Raw genomic sequence first — 21,446 nt, 5'->3', positions numbered from 1 at the left:
CCCTCTGCTGCCGTCAGCGCTCTCGGGGCTTTTCATATTTTATCGACCATTACGGATGCATGAACTGCTCTCTCAGGCTTAGAGGGAGTGTGAGGGGGAGTTATTAAGCAAGGGTTGGCCTTTTATCGCTTCAGCCCTGCTGCTGACTGGCAGCTCAATGGCCTGCTCATTAGGATAGGGACAGAGAGAAAAAAGAGATGAGCTCTGTAAAGTTGCTTGGACGTCAACTATCTGATCTTTTGGCCAGGATCATCTTCATGTTGCGTTCACATTAGAGTAGTTACAGTGTCTGGGGGGCAGAACCCTGGAAGATTTTTAGGAAAAATGCTGCTGGTCCTCTCTCCCCTTCACTGGAAGTCCCCACACAGTGTGTGTCAAATGCTGCTATTGTATTTGTGCCAGTGACACACTTTCTGGGGCTTATGATGTGTAAGCATATCTCCTCTTTACAGTGCTTCAGTTCAGTACAGTATTACCGCAGGCTATTTTAAAAAGTGCTCGTCACTTTGGAGAGCTGTTCCTGTCTTCTTTGCTATAACTGTCTCGGCGGAGCATTCCAGACATTACCCAGAAGCCCTATGTCCTCTATGCTGCAGCTGTTGACCTCTCACCCAGGCAAGATTAGTAGCCATTCACATTGTAGTGCAAAGCATGAGAAGTCAGATCATTGCAAGGTGACAAAGGCACATCTACTTAATCGGAGAGCGCAGTTGTGAGCTGTAACATGTATGAAAACAAACTGGTTCAAGAGAACAATCTCTCTCAGTTTTACTGATGGAAATCGCTCATCCTCTCAAGAAGACAAGAATGCAGGGTGTTTGAGGAGCACAGTCTCTGAGAATTTCTGCATCTTTTCCCTCTTGAGAGTCATGGTAACTAGCTCTAAGATTTTACTAGTGCCAACTTTGTTCCCACTTATAATAACACGTCTTTAGCTAGACTGGGAGCTCGTGACTCTGGAACGTTCCTCCCAGATGAAATCAGAAAGCGATTTGACACGGCAGGATGGCGTTTTGGAGTTTGAAGGGAAGGGATGCCAAGTATTGGATTTCATTCTGAGCCCTGTTAATATGTGGGAATGTCAAGGACTTTGGAATGTGGCGTGGCTGACTTTCTTCTCATTCCCAGTATTAATAGCATAGATATCCCAGTGATCCGGTCTATTTGACGAGCAGAGATGTGCCCATTGGCTTTTTGTAGAAATGGGTCAACAGCATGGCTGTATTTTCTATTGCTGGCCTCTGTGCTTGATAGAACCTTCACCCGGAGCCAACATTAACATCTGCATTGTTTGAGTCTCACAAAACAACTGGCAGACTGATTTTTCCTTGTGCAACGTGGATGTCTTGCAGAATACAGTTACTAATCAGGGTTGAGCGACTGGATAAATGTATCTATGAATGTGTCAGTGCATTGCTGTTTTTATTTTTTTCCTTGATATTTTTCCATTAATTTTTATCATTTTTTGGTTTTGTCTTCCTGAGGGTGGGAAAAAGCAAACTGTAAAAATGTCTTTGAAAAGGATGCACTCTTCCAGTATATACGTTTGTGGTGCTAAACTAAAGTGTTGCAATTCTAGTACAGAACACCCAACAGTAAAAAAAAGACAGGACTTTTGGGTTACCTGATGTACCTGATGTAGTTTTGCATCTTTGTTGACATGGTTGATCATTTTGTAAGTGCTGTCCTTTTGGTATTAAACACTGAGCGGAAAAAGTCTTTTACTCTACCAAATCTCCAAAATGTGCAGACAGGCTTTCAAAGTCATGTTAATCCCTTGTTAACGTGGCCCAAGATGTCTGTTGCTGGATGGCTTCTTATTTCAGCTTTTTTTTTTCTTTTTTCTTTTTCATGTAACCCATGTCTGTGGTTCGTGGCTTCTGTGAAGGGGTTTACCATGTTTCTAATAATTTGCTTCAAACTGGAACTGTACATGGTTGGGTACTTAAAGGGTGCCCTGCACTGCTCTATGGAGCTGCTAGATTTGTTTTGGTTAAAGCAACAATTTAAAAGCACACTTGTAACAACCCCCTGGCAATTTATGTGGCCTGCACTGTTATAAATGTTCCTTGCATCAGGAAATTGCATTTTTTTTAATGAATCAGACTAAATGAAATGGCTATTAATGACATCCCTGGAGGATTGGAAAAATCTCCTACCCCCTCCCCTTTTTCCAGTGGTTGAGTTGAGGCATTTCCGCTTAATGGGTGAGATGGGTTACTGTGCCTCATGGCCTTGTTAAAACCAACTATGCTTATATGTTTGTTTTCAATGAGGCTAGAAGCTAATAGGACCTCTGAGAGAAAGAGATTAAAATTTACAATGTGATGGACTGATTGATCGGTAAAATGGCACAATGAGGACACCATGGGAAAGTCTGACGATTCTATTGTCTAGAATAACCAATTAACAGCATCCGAGTCCTCAGTTGACATATAGATGTAAAACGTAGGCTGCTCTAAGATGGTCTGTCAAGTTCATACACATAACCAGTAAAGACTCTATAACCATGGGCCAAATCCATATAATTACCCCATCCTTGCATTGGCTGTCTGACAGAGCTGTTTGTAAACAAAATAAAATGAAAAATGCCTCTGTCTAAATTTGATTGCTTTTGCCTTGGAGACAGTCTGGAAATATTTAAGCAACACTATTAACCACAAACCATTAAAGTAATTAATAATAATTGTGGTTGTGGGCAGTTTAAGTGGAGGTACTTTGTTTTCTTGGGGGGGGGTTACTGTATGGAAGCTACTTAAAAATGCCTGCTTTGTGTTATTCTGTGTTGTTCCATCTTTGTTAGTTTGTTGCGTCCATTGTGAGAAATGTGAGGGCGGCCATGAAATTCTTTGTACTTGTGGGTCATGTGTTTCAGAAGTGTTAATTCTCTACGAATTTTCCCAGTGAGTCAGTCTTGAGCCACACTACAGTCATGTGAGAAACGAAGTCTTTTGAGGCAGTGGGCCAAAAATGACCAAAGTGGAGATGTTTGGTCATAATGCAAACATCACAACACAGCACATCATACTAGCTGTCAAGCACAGTGGTGGAAGGTTGACAGTTTGGGCTTGTTGTGCAGACACAGGAAATGTTCATCTTGCATTCATTGACTTGATCATGCATTCTACTGAATACCAAAGTATTCTAGAGTCAAATTTGAGGCAATCTGTTTGACAGCTAAAGCTTTGTTGAAATTGGGTCATGCAAAAAGACAATGATCCCAAACACAAATACAGCAGAAAAGAAATAATAAAGCAGAGTAATTGATAAATAAATGAATCAAGGTCTTGCAGTAGATTCCAGAAATTCCAGATCTGTCCAGTTCAAATGCTGTGGCAGGACCTTAAGAGAGCTATGCATAAACAAATGTGTGCAAACCTCAGTGATTGCTGCTTAAGGTGGGTCTACATGCCACTGAATCATGGGGTTGTAGTTCACTTTTTACATAACTGCATAGAATCCTTTCTTTTTCACACGACTGTATGTCCTGGCTGAAGACACAACATCTTTGAATCAGTCATCAGCTGTCTTGCAGCTTCCCTTATCTGATCGCAGGACAGAAAGGAAGTGACTAAAGGGAGGACTTAGCAAAGAAATCAAGAAGGTTGTGAAGGAATTAGTTAAATTAGTAGGGGGTGAAGGGAAGGGTGGGTTTCCTATCTTCCGATTCTGAAGTCCTTTCCTGAAAGATGCACGTAGGCATACCAGCACAGACAACCCTAATCTGTAATGACCTTAAACTCTTGATGGCCATGTGTAGATCAAGGCTTGACTGTAACATTGTAGAGTCCATGAATCTGGCTTCAGTATTGTGTGAGTGAAAATATAGGAAGACTGTGTTGTCATCAAAAGTCACTCTTTATTTCCCTGTGCTCTCTGATAGTCAGATTGGACTTCACTTTATACAAAGCCAGAATTTATTTGTTTTTTTTTAAAAAGGAAAAAGGTGGTCAAAAGGTGACCAAAATCATGGACTTCCTGCTAAGTTCTGAAAATATCCAACTGTGAATTAAATCAGCTGGTGGGTGTACTCTGTTGTTGGTTTCAGAATAAACTAGTCATTCTGTTGCTTCTAGCTTTCTCTCTGAGTGAATCTTTTCTGTAGCCAAAAATACAGCACAATCTCCATCTTTAAATTCCATGGTGGTATGTCTTTGGTTATCTCTGTCAGGTGACTTCTTCAGAGCCCAAAACATGCTAATTAAGGACAACCGTCCTAATAGAAAAGGCCATTAATACTGGACAGGGAGAGCATGCTGTCATAGCTAAAAATAACTGTCCCCTTGAAGATCAGATGCACATTCACTTGCAGTGTTCTGACGGAGACTGCGCTAACCTACCCCATTGGGCCCCAGCAGAATTGTTCCAACCAAATCTGACCCATTGTCCAGGTCCACATGAGAAAGCCACTCGGTGTACAGACTCTCATGAAAGCGCTGTTGGCCTTCCAACATGAAATCCCTCGCAGAATGTGTGCTTTCAGAACAAGCACAGGAATGCAGCGCATGCAAATGTGCCGTGAAATAATGGCAGCTCCTCCGCTGTCAGCTCTGGTCATTTGTCAACTGAGGCTCTGCTAACCATGGAGCTCTAAACTGGATTTAGATGGGTGATGTCATGCTTCGGGAATGCATGTCACAATGTGTGTGGTGTACTGTGTATTTCTAATTTACAGTTTACGTTATTTAGATCACCAGTGGATCCTGTCTGTTATTCAAGCCAGTTGTTTCAGATTAATCATTATTTATTTCTATAATCTGACCACCCATGGTGCTAAACTGCCTGTAATTGAGGAAGTGATGCATTAATAAGATGACTTTAATCTCTGTTGGCAGAAAGAACAAACTTACATTTACATGTTTGCATGTATGTCTCTTGTAATGGGGGGGGGGGGGGGGGGGTTCTTGCTTATATGTCACTGTTAAGTAAATGATTACAGCATAACCCCTCACTCTAACAGAATAAGATGTATGTGGTGTACATGCCCTCCCCGGGGCAGGAGCATGGGCCGTGGGTGGGCCACATCCTTGAGAAAGTGAATTTTCAGTGTCCCAGGTGATTTGGTTTGCAGCCAGTGGTTTTAGTGTGGGGAGAAAGGAATCAAAGGACAAACAGGCAGACGGTAAAAGGGGTTAGCAGGGCATGCTGCACATGGCATGTCTGGGGCAACAACAGCCAAGGCTTAATTGTCTTCAGCGGCTGGGGTGAATCGCTACTTCCTGTTAAATTAATCAACACGAATAGTTCACATCCATATACAAGGACAGATGCAAGTTTTATGTATGAAAATATGACTACCAACAAATATGGAGACATGCAGCCAGGACAAGATTTCTGTTGCATTATCACACTTTGTGCTTGCACGTCCAGTTGACTTTTGTCAAACATTTGCTCTTCATTGTCATGAAATCCAGTGTAAGCATTTCTTAATTTCTGTTTATCTAGCCAAGTCTTTTCTTTTTTTAGAAAGATGGAATTTTTGGATTTTCTATGTTCAGCCGTCCCATTTGGTGATTGTTCTTGGAGCTAACCTCAAGTGGTTTCTTTCTTTACTATGATAAGTAATCAAGATGAGGTTGATTGAGCCATGTTTACTACCTCCCAGTAGATGATGCATGTCATTTCCAACACCAATTGGGAAACTCTATAATTAAAATTGTAATTAGAGTGCCACTGGAATTGAATTGAATCATGGCTGTTCCTCAGCATTTATTGGTGTCACTACATCAAGTAGGACATAAAGTGAAAAAAACCCCAACCTAATCCCACCTTTGCCATCTCTGTCCCTGCAGCTTGCTTCAACAATGCCACTTTTTCAGTCAATGGTTCATCTTGTTCCTGTCTGTGCCAGCGTGGCACTGCTCTCCCATCCCTGGTACTGGCTTACATAAGCCCGCCTCCTGCATGGCCCAGCACCCCAAAGGAATGGTCCTCATTTGTGGGACCCAGAAACAATATGTGTGCAGCATAAATGTGCACCACACTCTTCCCTCTGATCTTTTATTCATTGCCTCTGTAAAACATAGTCAATGGCCTATCCTGCTTGTTATTTGTCTCGACTAGTTTTATTGTCGCTTTTTTCTCCTCCACCAAAATGCATTTGACTTCCATTCTTTCTCTCTAAGTATCTCAACTAGAATTCATGCATCCAATGCATCCATCAATGTGTTCACAAGCAAATGACAAAGATACTTGCAGATGTAAAGGTGGATAGAGGGGAAAAAAAAGAATGACAGGGGAATAAAAGAGTTGCAGGAACTCACTGTAGCATCTTTAAGGAGCGTGTATTGTGCAGAGTAAAAATGACCTCTCGGAGTAAGTGGACAATTCAGCTTGGAAGAGGAATGGGTGAAAAACAGATCTTGATTTTGATCTCATTTTGCATTTGGTTCGAACAGCTTTGTGTTGTTTGGCAGATGTTGTGGAGAGGGTTGAAATTATGCAGGCACAGATGTTTGATCTCTGCACAGATAGCCAGTGCTTCTCTTCTTCGGTCTTCTGCACACACACAAAATCCTGCAGCAGCAGCATGTCTCTCCTCACTGCGTTCCCCTCCTCCTCATCCTCCTCGTCCTCCTCTTCCACTGACCTACTTCCTAACACTGTGGATGAAGGATGAGGTAGCAGGCTCAATGAGAAGTGGCAGCAATAGTATCTCCGTTCTTCCTCCCTTCTTCCTGTCTTTCCTTCCCTTGTCTCCTTCCCAGCTCTCTCTTTCTGCTCAGACCCTTCAGAGATACGGGAGCAGGTTTCTCACTCTCCTTGACATCTCTTGGTTTAAAGTGTCTGCTTACATTTGAATCTTATATTTGATTTTATTGCATGAGTGTCTGGCTATATAAATGGCATACAGCAGAATATGTCTGTTTTCATGACTTTTACAGACATGGCTGTGTGCGTACAGAAATTCTCTATCTTGACAAGCAGTGACAAATCTCTGCGCAACTATTCCCATTTCGACACAGATGTTTTGAGTCTGTAGAGGTCCACAAACCATTTGCTCTTCAGTGAAAGCTTCCTTTTCCATACATGCATCTGTTTCCCAGAGATGAGCAAAGGCGTGTTAGGAAGTCTCCGTGTGATTTAGGGTCGGCATTTTGGGTACAGCTTCATCTGTTTCCAAGAGAAGAATATGGACTCTCATAATCTTCTTAATAGTAAAAGTTTATCATTATAGTATTTCAAGTTTTTGGTTATTCTAAGTTTATTTTTATCCATGCTTTCCGCTCAGGTTTCAATTGTTCAGTTGTAATTGCAGGGACAGCGATGTGGCTTTAAGCGACATGCCCATAAGTCCAGGGCATCCATGTTGGTACTTCATTAGTAGGTGTTTATGTGGATGTATAGGAGCTGGTATAAAAATAGGGAGCACAGCAAAAGAAAATAAATGTTAGATGATAATGTTTCTTTTTAGCCAACCATGCATTTAAATAGATAAATCACTCCAAAAAGTTCATATTTTTCTGTTTCACACATACCTTTCTTCCCAGTTGTGCTACATATTGGCTGCCTTCTCCTACCAAGCTACTCAAACCAAAACCAACAAACAGACTGAAAGCAAGAGAGAAGCAGCCTCATTCTTACCAGCTCCTCTAAAACTGTGTTTGCGTTTCCTTTCAGCTATACATTAATAAGCTAAGCAATAAGCTAAACATTTCCCGACTGTTGCCCAGAAAGAAAGCAAAGTGTACATATTGAGATATGCTCCCAGGCAGAAGTAACAGCTTGTCAAGGATGGAAAGCATTTAAATGGAAGGAACAGAACAGCAGAAAATGGGGATTAAAGATGGATGGAGTAGATGGTGAGCAGTGGCAAGGACAAATGACAGATGTTACTGTCAGAGGGGGGTTGATGAAAGGACTCCGTTCACCCTGAAAGAGAGGAATAATGGGAGATGACAGGGAGTGAAGAAATGAAAAGCTGGGGGATGAAGTAGGGCTCTCAGGTCACATATGGCAGTGGACACGGTCAATTTGGATTGTTTGTGTGGTGACTCCTTCATACAAAGCATAGTAAAGGTTACACAAATAGTCACGGGTATAGTCTTGGTTCTTTGTATTTGCCATACAGTATATACAGTATTTTTTCTGTGTATATAATGTTTGGATTCCTTGGCCCACTTTCTCGGGGCACAGGCTGGAAGCAGGCCAGCAGACCTGGTGCTGAGTGAAGACTGGCTGCACGTGGGGCTCAGTGGGAGAGTGAAGATAGAAATGCACACAGAGACACTGGACAGTGCATTTTGTTGAATGGCTTTAAAACCCCTGTAGAGCGGCCTCTTTTCCATTAGGCTCGGCCAGCTGTCGGCAGCAGCTATAACTAACTCCATACAATAAAGCTTTGGCACTGTGCTTATATCTTATACTAATAAAATGATAACAAGCTGTCACTGTTACAGTCTGAGGTAAACCAATCTCCTTGATTTATCTCCCTGATGGGGCCTTTATTCAAATTTTGCCACCTTGCCTTTTTAAAGTGCTGTTCTCTCTCATTTTTCCTCCTAACTCGCCACTATGAAGTCTCATCTAAGTCCATATAAGGCGTGATCAAAAAGTGCTTGTAAAGATCATCATCTTGTGCAGCTCTGGACCATTTTCTGTACAGCTACTATTCTTCTAGCCTTTACATGTCCAGTTGTGTTTGGGCTTCTCCGATATGTCAAAACGTGATCATTCAATTTTATTTTCATTTTCAGGAAGTTGCGGGGAGGAAAATATGGCTAATAGGGCAGGTGGTGAACAAAGATTGTGTTGATGTGGGTAGAAAATAGGTTTCAGTGCACTCACAGCTGGCACCACCACATTTCAGGACATTTTCTGTGAGTGCTCCCCCTCAGACGTTGCAGTAGAACTCCACATTGACGGTTTCCCCCTTTACAGTACACAATGCTGTGATGAGCATGCTCCTGGCTCACATCATGTGTTGCCTTCAGGCTTAAAAAAACTCTGGACTCTTCAGGTTGAAACAGAAGTTGCTTTTTCCTCTCAGTGAACTTGCAGAGTGCTCAGTGTAAGTGGTTTGAACAGGGCTTCCAAGGAGCAATCTAAAAAAATGGCAGTGGAGCTGAAAGCTGTACAGACATGACACAAATTGCACAACAAATGGAAATATTTTGAGGATATTCCTGTTCCAGTGTGTGGTGACTAAAACATCTCTTCTGTTTTGTACACTTTACTGGCAGAGTATTACAGGTATTGTTTGTATGTTTAGAACTGTGGCTTTCTTTGTAGTTATACATATTATTCCATGATGTCCTTCAAAGTAGGTTGTTTATCCTTGAATTATGTGTTGTGTAGCGTGTTGAAGTATCCCTCGTATATAAAATATATGGACTCGGCTATTTTAAATATTTTTCCTATTGTGCATCTTAGTTATGTTCACATGGTGTGTGTGTAAGTGCAAGTGGAATGTCATGCATACTAACTGGAGAAAGCTTGAAAAAGTGCATTTTGGGTAAACCTTAAATTTGAAACATGGTAATTGGACTGGTTCTTATATAAGGCTTTCCTACTCTACTGGAGCATGCAAAGCATTTTATACAACGCGCCTCATTCACCCATTCTCGCCCATTTATACGAGCACTTTTTTCTCTGTTTTTTGTCCAACATTCATTCTCTGATAAGCATAAAGCAACTTGGGGTTCAGGATCTTGCCCAAGAATACTTTGACATGCAGACTGGAGCAGCCAGGGACTGAACCAGCAACCTTTCAAATGAATGGATGGACTTTTTTTTTTAATGTAGTCATATTTTACCATTCTTGAATTTGGTATACAATGTACATAATATGTATAGATTGGATATATCACATCACTAAGGGGATTTTGGCTTGGATTGTGACTCTTAGAGTGGGTGTAAAAAGGATTTGGTTGTTATATAGGATGATCCAAACTGATCTAGAATAATGAATGGGAGATATCAGAGGTGAATAGGTGCACATAGCTCATTTTTAACCTTGAGCCAAGTTCAGTCCCCGCCTGATTTGAGCGGCGGCGGACTCTGGGATTGTCACCTCGGCTATCATAACACACATGCCGCTGTAGAGTTAAATATACTGCACACACAGGCACAAGATGCCACACATGCTGGAATTCACATTTGAAGCGCTGATGCAATGACTACCAAACAGTCCAAGTACTGGAAGGTGAATTACATGGAATAATTCCGAAATTAAGCCCACTGTTGGACACACAAGCATTTCCATGTTCAACAAACCAAAGAAAACTTTAAGTTGCTTTTTATTTAAAATAGCCTCCGGCTCATTCGTAGGTCTGCTCCTTCTGCCCTGAGAAGGATGACAGGTTCAAGGAGGCGGAAAAAACAAATGAACAAAAAAGATGAAAAGGGCAAAATGGAAATGTAGTGTTTTCTCTGTTCATTTTTTCCCCTTTAAGCGCTTGTCATGGGTCCAGGGCATTCATAAAGAATTTACCATGTGGCTAATTTTAGACCGTGCGGTGAGAACTCCTTCACTGAGCAAATCTGCATGTGAGAGAGTCATGATGTAGTAGATTGTGGCTTCTTCTGGAAACTGAGGTCATAAAGTTTCACTGCCATCTTGAACAGATGTGTGCAAAGCTCCAGATATTATTTAATGCTTGTCAGGATATGTGAGAATATCAATAGAAGCATAACACATGGGAGTAGTTGCTTAAAAAAATCTGGTCCTGCTTCTGCTTTCCAAACATCTTGGACACTTTTTGTAGTTCCCATAAATGGCTCCCAAATTGATTTCTTGGTCAAATGTTTCTGCTAGATTTGCATGCCTAAGGGTTTTGCACAACAGGCCCGAGGTCCTTTCATTCACAAATGCAGTTAACTGTTACATAAAGAAGCGCTCTGCCAACTGTGTGTGCATCTGATAGGACATAATACAGTGTAACGAGTGTGTTATTCACGCAGTGAAGACCACCCGGATTCTTTTCGTAGCATCAAGGAAATCCTCCAGGATGTTTTACACCATTCGATCCTCGCTCATGTTGGTAGAGGGTGTCACTCACTGTTGTCTAAGGGGGGGAGGCACTGCCAGGGCACAAAGACACACATGCACACAGGCAACAAATGCTGCACAGTCGCTATTGTACTCATGGACAAGAGCTTTCTTTGTTGTGGCATAAGAGCAACTAATGTCAAGACTCCTGTTGCCACACAGCGAGAATATCTCTACAATCCTTGGGACATGTTTTTAAGGACACAGTAAAGGCAATCTGGATAAAGAATAGGCTTGGATAAACTGTAAGTTAATGTGCATTTCCAGTCATTCTAGCAGTTTCTGTACATGGAACTGTATTGTTTATTTATGTGGTGGCTGTTGCTGCTCATATCTTCCTGTATTTATGCCAAACAAACAGGGCTCCGGGAAACATAAATGGCTTAACTTCCTGTGCACTACAAATAATTTCTTTGCAAGGAAACATCGACAGGAGACACAGGGCGTGTAGACCATCATAAGGCCTTAAAGATCTGGGAACATTATGAATCCTGTGCTGTATTTGACTGAGAATCAAATCAATAATTTATTGTGCGGGGAAAATGTCATGCTCACTTGTCTTAGCGTGTTATAAATCTTGGACTGTAGGAGAGCAGCTTCACATGATTCACAGCACAGAATAACGTTTTTTTTTTTTTTTTTTTTTTTTGTCTTATAAGATTTAGCATCTTGGTTCCTTCTTTGACTTAGACAAGCTGCTTTAGCTCCCTCAACCCTCACCTGTAGTTTGAGCCAACTCTATTCTGATTGGCTGCATCTTTAAAACAGAAGGTTTGAACAACTGGTTGGTGGGGTTGTTGTGGTCACATTTGAGGACTGAGATGGAAGAAAGTGCAATCACTGTGTTGCAGATGTTGTAGGGGTACCAGAGAGTTAGGAGATTTTTGGGGTTAGGGATTAGGATTAGGGATTGATTTAAAAAATGTTTCCATTTTTCCCTGTTTCAATCCAAAAGTCGAATAGTTTGGAATAAATTATTATAGATTAAAGGCACTGCACGGGCCAGTGCACATCACTTATAACTTCCCAGATGCTGTGTTGCTCACCAGAGGTCACATGCTGTCCATCATTAAACTATTGAAATGTGTTGGTTAAAGATCCAGGAAACTTTAAATCCACTTTAAAGTAACTGAGAGCCATTTGCTTGGTCTTCTCTCTCTCTTTTCCAGATGATGCAACCTAGATAGCAGCCTCGTCCTCCGCTCCACTCCCCCTCCCTGCCCCTTGGCCCCTTCCTCTATCTTCCTGGACCTGCACCGCCACTGCCACCTGTGTTACCACAGCCATCATGCCCCCCAGGAAGAGGACACGACAGGGCCTGGGCTTCCTGTGCTGCTTCGGCAGCAGCGAGCCCCCGGAGATCAACCTGAAGGACACCGTGCCACTGCAGCTGCTGGAGTTCAGTGCGCCCATGCCGCCTGCTGAGGAGCTGCATGCGCGTTTCTCCGAACTGGTGGTGAGTAAAGATAGATTCAACTTGATGAATGATTAAGTAAGCTGTTTTCACACTCACACAGGGCTGCCCTGAACTTTTCTAGGACTTCGTTTTGGATGTTAGTTTTTGTGATGCTGAATTGCGTTGATTTGTGAAGCAAGTAGGCATCACGTGCAGTGCCCCCTGCAGGCTCTATCAAGCCAGCATCCTTATCTAAACCAATATATAGAGTTGCAGGAGTACATCCTGATGATCAAGTGCAATCAAGGAGGGTGTTTCCTCTGGATGCTGCAATGCATTAGTCTTGCAAGCATTAAACGTCCAGGGGCTTCAGCAGGGGAGGAAAATTTATGAAAGTTTTTCACCTCTAAGCAGTTTGGAACTGAAGAAGCTTTTTGGATCGGAAATGAAACATCTTTAGAAAACTTAACAAAGTCTATTGTCCTTCTTATCAAGCTCTTAAGACTACCATAACCTGGATGACTGAGAACCTACACAGAAAACATTTATCCTGCTTTCAGACTGCTGTGCTTCCCATGTTTGTTTTTTGGTGGAGTTGAATTGGCTTTTAAAATCCCATGTAAAAACTGGAAAAACAGAGTGAAACACTGCTGCAGACAGTTCATGCACCAAATAGTAACATAAACTTATATATTAGTCTCCATGAAAGAGATTTGTGTGCTATTTAGTGGTTTCTCAGTCTCATGGCTGTTGAACAGAAGCCTTGCCCTTCTCCAAACATTTTACAAACTGGATAGTTTAAAGTGAAATCACATCTGTCATAAGAATTAATCCAGGATTTGTCCAGCCCAGTTCTTTTTCTTTTCCTGCTGCTCATTATACCAAACAATACGAGATCAGTGTCTCGAATTAGAAGGGGATTTCTTACAGAGGATGCCTTGATGGTTGGGTGAGGCCATGTCTCAATCGCCACTACAAATTCAGAAGCTCATCCTCTCCAGTATGCAGCCCACTCTTGCACTACAGTCCCTATCGTTGTTGGCAGAGGTTGATGTCTGGTCTCTGTGCCAGACTAGGATAACTGTACTTGCATGTGCCCATGGTGTGGACATGGATCAGGTCACAACTGCGTCAATGGAGAAGGCTGCTGTTCGTTTCAGCTGCCCTGCAAACAGGTCATGGCTTTACAGCTTTGCTGTTTCTGTCTCTCCATTTGCTCACTTCCAGTCTCTTGGTTGGTTTTGTTCCTGTCTGCCTCAATCACTCTCCTCAGATTTCCTGCTTCTCTCTGTCTCCCAACAATGTGTTTACTGGTGTGGCCACAGGACTGCTTCTGGCACTGCTGAGTGTTTGGGAATGCTAAACTTTACTGCCTGCAGGATATATCACTCCACTGTTAAATTCAATTCAGGGGATCAATGGAACTTCCGTTTATGATAAGAAAATTATTCAAGCTTATCAAAGCAGATGTTTCCCCAGTAGTGATTTTTTTTTCAAGCTAACTCACAGCATTATGCCCTGAATTTGTTCTTTAATAATGCATGAGCCATTAAAGCTTAGCTGCCTGTAGCTGCAGCATATTTATTGGCTTGATTGATGAAAATTCAAGCTTAAAAGCAATCAAGACACTGATTATCTCAATCAGGAGAGAGAAAAGCCTTTCATATTATACAGCTGTGAGGTCAACACAGTAATTTCTGAGGGATTAACAGGTTGCCCTTTGATATGCTGTACATGGCCGTACAAAAAAGTACTTAAACAAATTAGGCTTTGACATTAACGAAACCTCTTTAATGCCAGCAGAGACCAGTATTTCTGGGGTAAATTAAAAACATGCCGTCATATGGGAGCACTTAGCCAAATCATGGCAGTTTTTATGGTTGATAGGACTAAGTGACCCACAGCTTATTGTGCGGTAAATATTTCAGCTAAAAATGAAACTTACAGATTGATGTGCTGAATGAGAAGTAGGGAGGAAAGATTCGTCCCTGAGTTTAAAACCACTTGACTAGTTCAGAAAGATGATTCAGGGTTTTCTCATCGGACCAGGGCTCGTCCACTTTTGAAAAAACTGTAGTTCAGATAGTTGTTAGAGGGCCACTTTTGATGGCCTGTTTGTGCCTCACTGTAGGTTTCCATAACTAGATGCAACACTTAAAAATGCTTTGTGCAACAATGCAAATTACATTTTTTATGTTAGACACTTTTAAATTGGCAACATTGGCACATTACTTGGGGCTACAACCCCAATTTGAGGCAAGTGAAGTTATAGCATCTTTGAACAAATATGTTAATAAAATAAAAATGTATTTAACCGACTAGCATTTCTGATACCACCTATAAAGAGCAGCAATATTTGAATGCAAGTCGACTACTGTGCAGATCTCTAATTGAGAAAAGGTGCTGGATGATGAACAGAAACTTTACATCCTAGGATTTTCCAGGAACATCTAGCCTATAAAAGTGTCTGCAGGAAATTCTTAGGTAGACAGTCAGGGAACACGTTTTTTTTTTTTTTTTAAAGTTACTCTTCACATATTAGCAGTAAAGAAGCAATTTACACATGAAACTTGTGTTGTAGTTGTGCACACAGTAGCTTTAATATTTAGAATGTCTTAAAATTCAATAAAGAAAAATGATGCTCCAAAATAATGATCCTTCAGCCTGTAATAGCTGGATTCATGTCTAGTCTGACCAATGTACGACTGATTCTACCTAATAATGTTCATCTGGGTGAGCTATTGGTTCTGCACATCTGTTTTACTGATCCAGGAACCGACATGCTGACACAGATTTAACTGGGCATCCAAAAGTCTGTAGTACCAGACCTCTTGGAGTCAGCCAGCCCGGACACACTGATTGTTACTCAGGCAGAGAACTGATGTGGAGAGAGGTGGACCTATGTTGCATGGTAGGAAATAAAGAAAAATGAAGAAAAACATAACATAGTATGTTTCTGTGGCAACGGGCAATGGGGATTATTGTTAAATGAAAGCCTTTCCTGAGAAGGAGAATGAGACTCAATGGAGCCTCTGGAGTGGGAGCTACAGATCTGGGCCAAACGGAGGAGTAAACCACCTCCATGTGTCCTCACATTCATAATGGAGTCTTCTGCTGTGTCGAGAGACACGCGGTGCACACTCGGCTTACAGTGTGTGTGTGTGTGTGTGTGTGTGTGTGTGGGGGGGGGAAGGAAAAACTTCAGCTGACTTTTGGACTGCTGTCCAGTTTTGGATGACAGTGGACTAGAATAGATATAACAGACGTATAACTGTGGCGATGAACCCTATTACCTCTTATGACATGAACAGTATTTTGGCCACTGTTGAAAGAAACGATATGAATTTGTGGCATTTCAAACCTACAGTATCCATGCCTACTTTCAGCAGCAGAATGATGTAAAAATATAGCAAATTATGCACAGTTTAATACTGTACATGCTGACATCTCTAAGGAAATATAATGAGAAAATATTACTAAAAGGCAACTGTACTTATTTTTGTAATATGAGACTGTATTTTTCCTTTGAGTGCAGAGACTTGTGATAATAAAATACAGTAAATTTTTCAAGTTGTTATTAATATTTTTTCTCATGTACAATATTTAACTGTTTACAAAAAAATATACAAGAAGCTTCTCTGCAGTTTTTTTTTCTTTTTTTTTCTTTTTTATAAACACATGAGAATAACAACTCATGCAAGTAGAGTTTAGTTTTTGTAAATCCAACAATGTGCTTGGAAACATTCCTCAGAGATTTTTGTCCATAGTGAAATGATAACATCACATAGTTGCTGCAGGATTGTCGGCTGCACATCCATGATGAAAATTTCCTCTTTCACCACATCCTATAGGTGCTCTAGTGGATTGTGGGGGCCATATAAGCACAAAGTCTTTGTCATTGTCAGTAAACCAGCTGATATGACATGACCTTTGTGACATGGTGCGTTATTCTGCTAGAAACGGCCATCAGAAGATCTCATGAGATGAGCATTGTTGTTGACCACATCCATCCCTTTATCACCTCAGTATACCCAAGTACAGTAAGAAGTAATGCTGTGATGCAGGCAAGGGCTCATCAACTCTCCCAAAGCCATGTTCAAAGTCACTTACATTACTTTTTTTCACCATTCTGATGCTCAGTTTAAACTTTAGCAAGTGATCTTGACCATGTCTATATGACTGAATTCACTGTGTTGCTCACATGTGTTTGGCTGGTTAGATATTTACATTAACCAGCAGTTGAACTGGTGAGTATGGCATGTATTGGATGATTATGTCACTTATTTTGTGTTAAGACTTTGATGTTGTGTTTGTGGGACTGCCTGCCAAACAACAAATAATCAAGTGAGACAAGGGTTCATAAACCCTGGCAAATCTGACTGGGACGTTTCTTACAGTCTTTTTTTTTTTTTTTTTTTTTTTTTTACTTTATTAGAAGCCTCTGCCAACATTCCTGCTGTTTCATGATAAACGCAGGTGCTTGGTAATGTAGAAAAACAGAGAAGACATATTGTCTCCAGTTTATAGCTCACTAAGCTAATTTTTGCAGAATAAGCACATGTGGGATCCATCCTTGGTTACCTTGAGTAAACACGGACTCTCCTTTTTGAAATGTGGAACATCTCAACCCGGAGAAAGCCTGTAGGAAAAAAAACGTTTCCAAGTCTCTCATGGAGCCTCCTGTTCATGATGAAAAACTCAGCAAACTCATGCAAATGAACCTGGAAGCAATCCCCATGGATTCTGACACAATAAGTAAAGACCACATCTGAAGGGACTAATGGATCACATCAGTTAAAGTACACATTTGCAGCTGGCTGCACAGTTTCCTGATAGCAAATGCGCTGCAGTTCTGGGTTCTGTTTTTTTGGATCTGGGTGCATTTTAAATGGCTTTTTTCCACCAGTGCTTCAGGACTCTCACGCATAGTTGATATGTAGGCCATGTGGGTTGTCTGGCTGCGCACCAAAAACATTGACAGCTTTATTTTTGTTTATCGGGGCAATTCTCCGCTAACAACTTTTTATCAACAAACTTGAAATTACTCTCGTATTTGGGTAATTGAAAATGAGCTCTCCCTAATCATGTTGGGCACATTTCTCAGTGGTGGCAGTTCACTAAATCAAAATGAAAGTTTGGTTTCTACAAAGAGAAACCAAGTGTGAGGTTGTTTGGGGACAGCTAGACTTGGATTTACAAGTGTCAGCTAATAACAACAAACATTTGCCGTGGAAAGGTCAGCATATGGTGACAATGTGTGGACACATATGCAGCTACAGAGCTCTACTGAACCACGCCAAAGAAAAAAAATTGAGACAATAGAGAAAATGCCACTTCATCATCGACATAGTACTATTTATTTTTGCATACAAGTTGCAAAAAACTTGCATGCCACTCAGTGTGCTGTTATCCATGTGTTTTGAGCTGAGATGAGAGAGGATATTTATACAAATTGGTGCAACTGGATCAGGTCTACTAGTCGAACATCTGGCGAGTGCAGTTCTGGCAGGGTCAGATTAGTGTGCGTCTCTCTGCCCTCTTTTTGTCTGCTTTGTGTTTGTCTCTCTGTGTGTGGGAGCCTCGTTCCTTCTTTCTCTGTCCTGAGATTTGGGACAGTTTTAATCCAAACCGCACTGATCAGTCGTCCAGCTGTCCGCTGTCAGTCAATACATCTGGATGAACCAGCCTCTATTATCATCCTCTCCATGTGACTCTCAGTTGCTGATTTTAGAAGCAAGTAAATTTTGCAGTGGCGAATTTGTTTCCAGGAATAGCAGACTCGATAAAACATAAATGCTCTCTCCAGTGTGGCTTTTGAGCCCGGACACAGATCAGAAATGAATTGCATAACAGGAGGGAATGGAAATGTTCTTGTCCCTCTGGGCCACTGGGAGTGTGTTTCCTTCCCAGTGCATGTCCTGGATGCACCCTCTTTCCTCTCCTTCCTCCCTTCCTTCTTCCTATGCATTTCTCTGTGGAGCAATCTACCCATTTCTGATGCTCTCTGTTGTGAAGCCAGTGCTCACTGTCCTGTGCCAGTCTCATTATAAAAGTGGTCAAGCCCTGTTTGTATGAGGGGAGAAGCTGTAGGCTACTAACAGCTACTGACTGACTCATCAAAGCAAGGATACTCTGACTCATCTCAATGCTGCTAAGTGGAGCGAGCCCAATATGTGATGGTTTGTAGAGATGAATGATGTGACCAAATTAATTTCTCACCACGTCTTAAGACTAAAAAAGTCAATCTTTGATCTTTTCTTTGTTGTTGTTAATAACAGTACCGGTCTTTAGGAGTAATCAAGAGGCTGCGTCTGGTATATGAGGCTGACATACACACACAGGCAAACTCACTGAATCTTGTTTGGTTAATAATGGCAGCTATAGCTTCCTGTGGGTCCCCTTGAGGCCTCATATGACTTCCTGCCATCTTGCACGTCTTTCTTCTGCCTTCCTGTCTCGCCCAGAGATTGCTGGAGGATATATACGCACTGTGTGTGTGTGTGTGTGTGTGTGTGTGTGTGTGTGTGTGTGTGTGTTACACCAGACTAATCCTCTGAGCCAGCACTGTAAGACTTTACATGAGGTAAAGACATTCATATCCACTCTGGAAATGCCACCTCATAGACGCACATGCATTGGAGAGGATGTCATTATTGGATTCCACATTTCCCATTTAGGTGGAACCCCACACACTTTCAGTCACAAAGACACACCCACTCCCACTCCAGTGCCAGTCATTCACACATTGTAACTCACTGACCTCTCATTCTTCCTGCACATTTTGCTTCCCTCCGGTTTCAGTGTCACGCCTATACTCCACATGTACACTGGTCATTTTTTTTTAAAGCAGAAGAGGTCTGCTTTAATGTTTTTTTTTTTTTTATCTCTTATTTGCTATTCATGTTAAATAGACCAAAGTTTCTAATAATGAGGTGAGCGTATGTATAGTACAAGTAATGAGCCAAAAGCTCAGACTTCGGATTGCAGGGGTGGGGAAATCCAAGCCTCAAGGGCGGGTGTCCTGCAGGTTTTAGATATCACCCTTACCAAGCCTCTGGAGAACTTTAAGACATGTTGAGGAGGTAATTTAGCCATTTAAATCAGCTGTGTTGGATCAAGGACACATCCAAAACTTGCAGGAGTTCTAACCCCCCCTTTATTCTGTATCATGGGGCTTCACCCACCTGCTCTCCAAGCATTCTGTTTGCAAGGTAAAGCAGAAGATGGTTGGCTTAAAGTGGGAGGAGCTACAATGTCTTGGATCCACTGAGGGGCTTCACCAAGAGCCAGAATGAGATAAATAGGGATAATTTTGACCTCTGAATAATGCCACGGTACTCTAGAGTTCAAGAATAAAAATATGGAGCTGGAAATGAGCGGACTGGGTCCACTTCAAAGTAGGCATTTCCTCCTCTGTTCTTTGTCCACACGGCACCATGTCGACATGTATACTCAAGCATTAAGAACGTGCCAAACCAACAGGCTTTGATGTAGCCCTAACCCCAAAACCATGTCGGCCTATTAGTTAAAGCACTGACACTATGACTACACAAGGAATATTTTTAAAAGGTCAGTTGTTAGTTAAAAAATGTCTTTCCTTACCTTTTTCGCTCCCATTCTCTGGTCTGTACCCTCTGCCTCCACTCCCACACTTAATTTCTCTTCACTTAATGTTCTCCTGCAGCGGTACGGCTTTCATAGTTTCATACACAGCTTAGACTTCAATCGCATGACTCATCCCTCTGTCCTATTTTACATTCTTCCCATATGGTGGAGATAAATAATTCAAAGTCCCTGCAGACGTGTTTGAATCATCTGACGTGTGTTATTTCATACAAATTAATTTTATGTTGCTGTAGAAGTCTCAATATGTGCCAAATGTTTAAAGATATCTTCATCATTACGATTGCTGGCAGTATTGGAAAACCTTCTGCATCTATTTGCTTTAGGTTCGCTTAAGTTTGTGCATCACTCCTAATCTGTTTTTTTTTTTTTTTTAAAGGAATAGTTGTGTTGTTGTCAGTTTAAGGTTAGGACGATTTAAATAATACCTTTTAATTAAGTTCATTTGTTCCATTACATGACTGGCATGGAAACTGAGTAGACAGGAAGTTTGGGTGTTTGCAATCCCCATAAAACACTGAAATCTACTTTACATCCATTTTACACATTACATTTTACATATTTTCTGGAGACTCTCTCCTCTCATACTGATGTCATAAAATAAAATACTGCTATATTCATATTCATATCTGGATGTTTAAATAATGCTGCCACTGGGGAAATGAAATGATTATTAAAGCAAAGGTCATTGCCTTCATTAGCTATGATTAGTTAGCTAAAAGCTAATGCACAGCTTGCATAAAAAGACCAGGCTACAGAGTAGATCACTGCAACACATAGGCACGGTTCAGGCGCTCTTTCCAGGCCTGAAAAGTGTGGAAGTGCCTGAAAACCTGCACTCTTGCATTTTGTCCCATGGTCACCTTTAAAGGATGAAGGAGGCTACACAGGGTGAGCATTCAGTGTCCCTCGATAACACAGTCAGTTCTGCCCTGCTGTCATGGTATCTGGATTCAAAGCACCATGATGATGATAGCAAAAACTGTTAGTTTGAGACTTCGCTAACTTATGGGTCACAGCAGCTGTGATCCAGATGTCATGTCACCTGACATCTATGATGAAGGAACTGTTCGTTCATTGCACCTTACTCTGTCCTTTTTATGCCTTGTTTCTATATTTGTTCTCATTATGCAGCTCTTAAAAATCCAGTTTTCTTCATTTGTATGCTGAATATGGAAATAGTTTTGCTTTGAATAACTGTCTGGGAACTTCCACCCCTTTTCATTTTATCTCAGGACATTTGAGAAGCCCAACAGTCTTTAGAAACAGGAAATTGAGTGACAGAGCTATCTGTCTGCATGCCTGCATGACACTCGGCGATTGCAACTGTAGCACTTCTTAAAAAATAAATACATTTGTCATATTATTAGATGGGGAGCTCGGGGTGAAATATGAAAGAAGGGCTTGGGAGGCCTTAGGTATGTATTTTCCCCTCTC

The 21,446-nt window shown here is 41.4% G+C and overlaps 1 protein-coding gene across 8 annotated transcripts in view; it reads left to right on the top strand.

The window, feature by feature from the left end:
• Positions 1–21,446, top strand: part of daam2 (dishevelled associated activator of morphogenesis 2) — a 111,167-nt gene that overhangs the window by 27,797 nt on the left and 61,924 nt on the right. For all 8 annotated transcript variants that reach the window (XM_085440748.1, XM_085440745.1, XM_085440747.1 and 5 more), the window contains exon 2: positions 12,160–12,446. In XM_085440748.1, coding sequence (XP_085296874.1) covers positions 12,279–12,446 — 168 coding nt within the window. In that variant the 5' untranslated portion in view covers positions 12,160–12,278. The remainder of the gene's footprint in view (positions 1–12,159; positions 12,447–21,446) is intronic.

This window comes from Copadichromis virginalis, linkage group LG19 (genome assembly GCF_057382275.1).
Source record: "Copadichromis virginalis isolate Kocher_CV1m ecotype Utaka linkage group LG19, C_Virginalis_male_GT1.1, whole genome shotgun sequence".
In the NCBI taxonomy this organism is placed as follows: domain Eukaryota; kingdom Metazoa; phylum Chordata; class Actinopteri; order Cichliformes; family Cichlidae; genus Copadichromis; species Copadichromis virginalis.
Note: the sequence above shows the minus strand (reverse complement) of the source record. Positions and strands in the feature narration are given on the sequence as shown.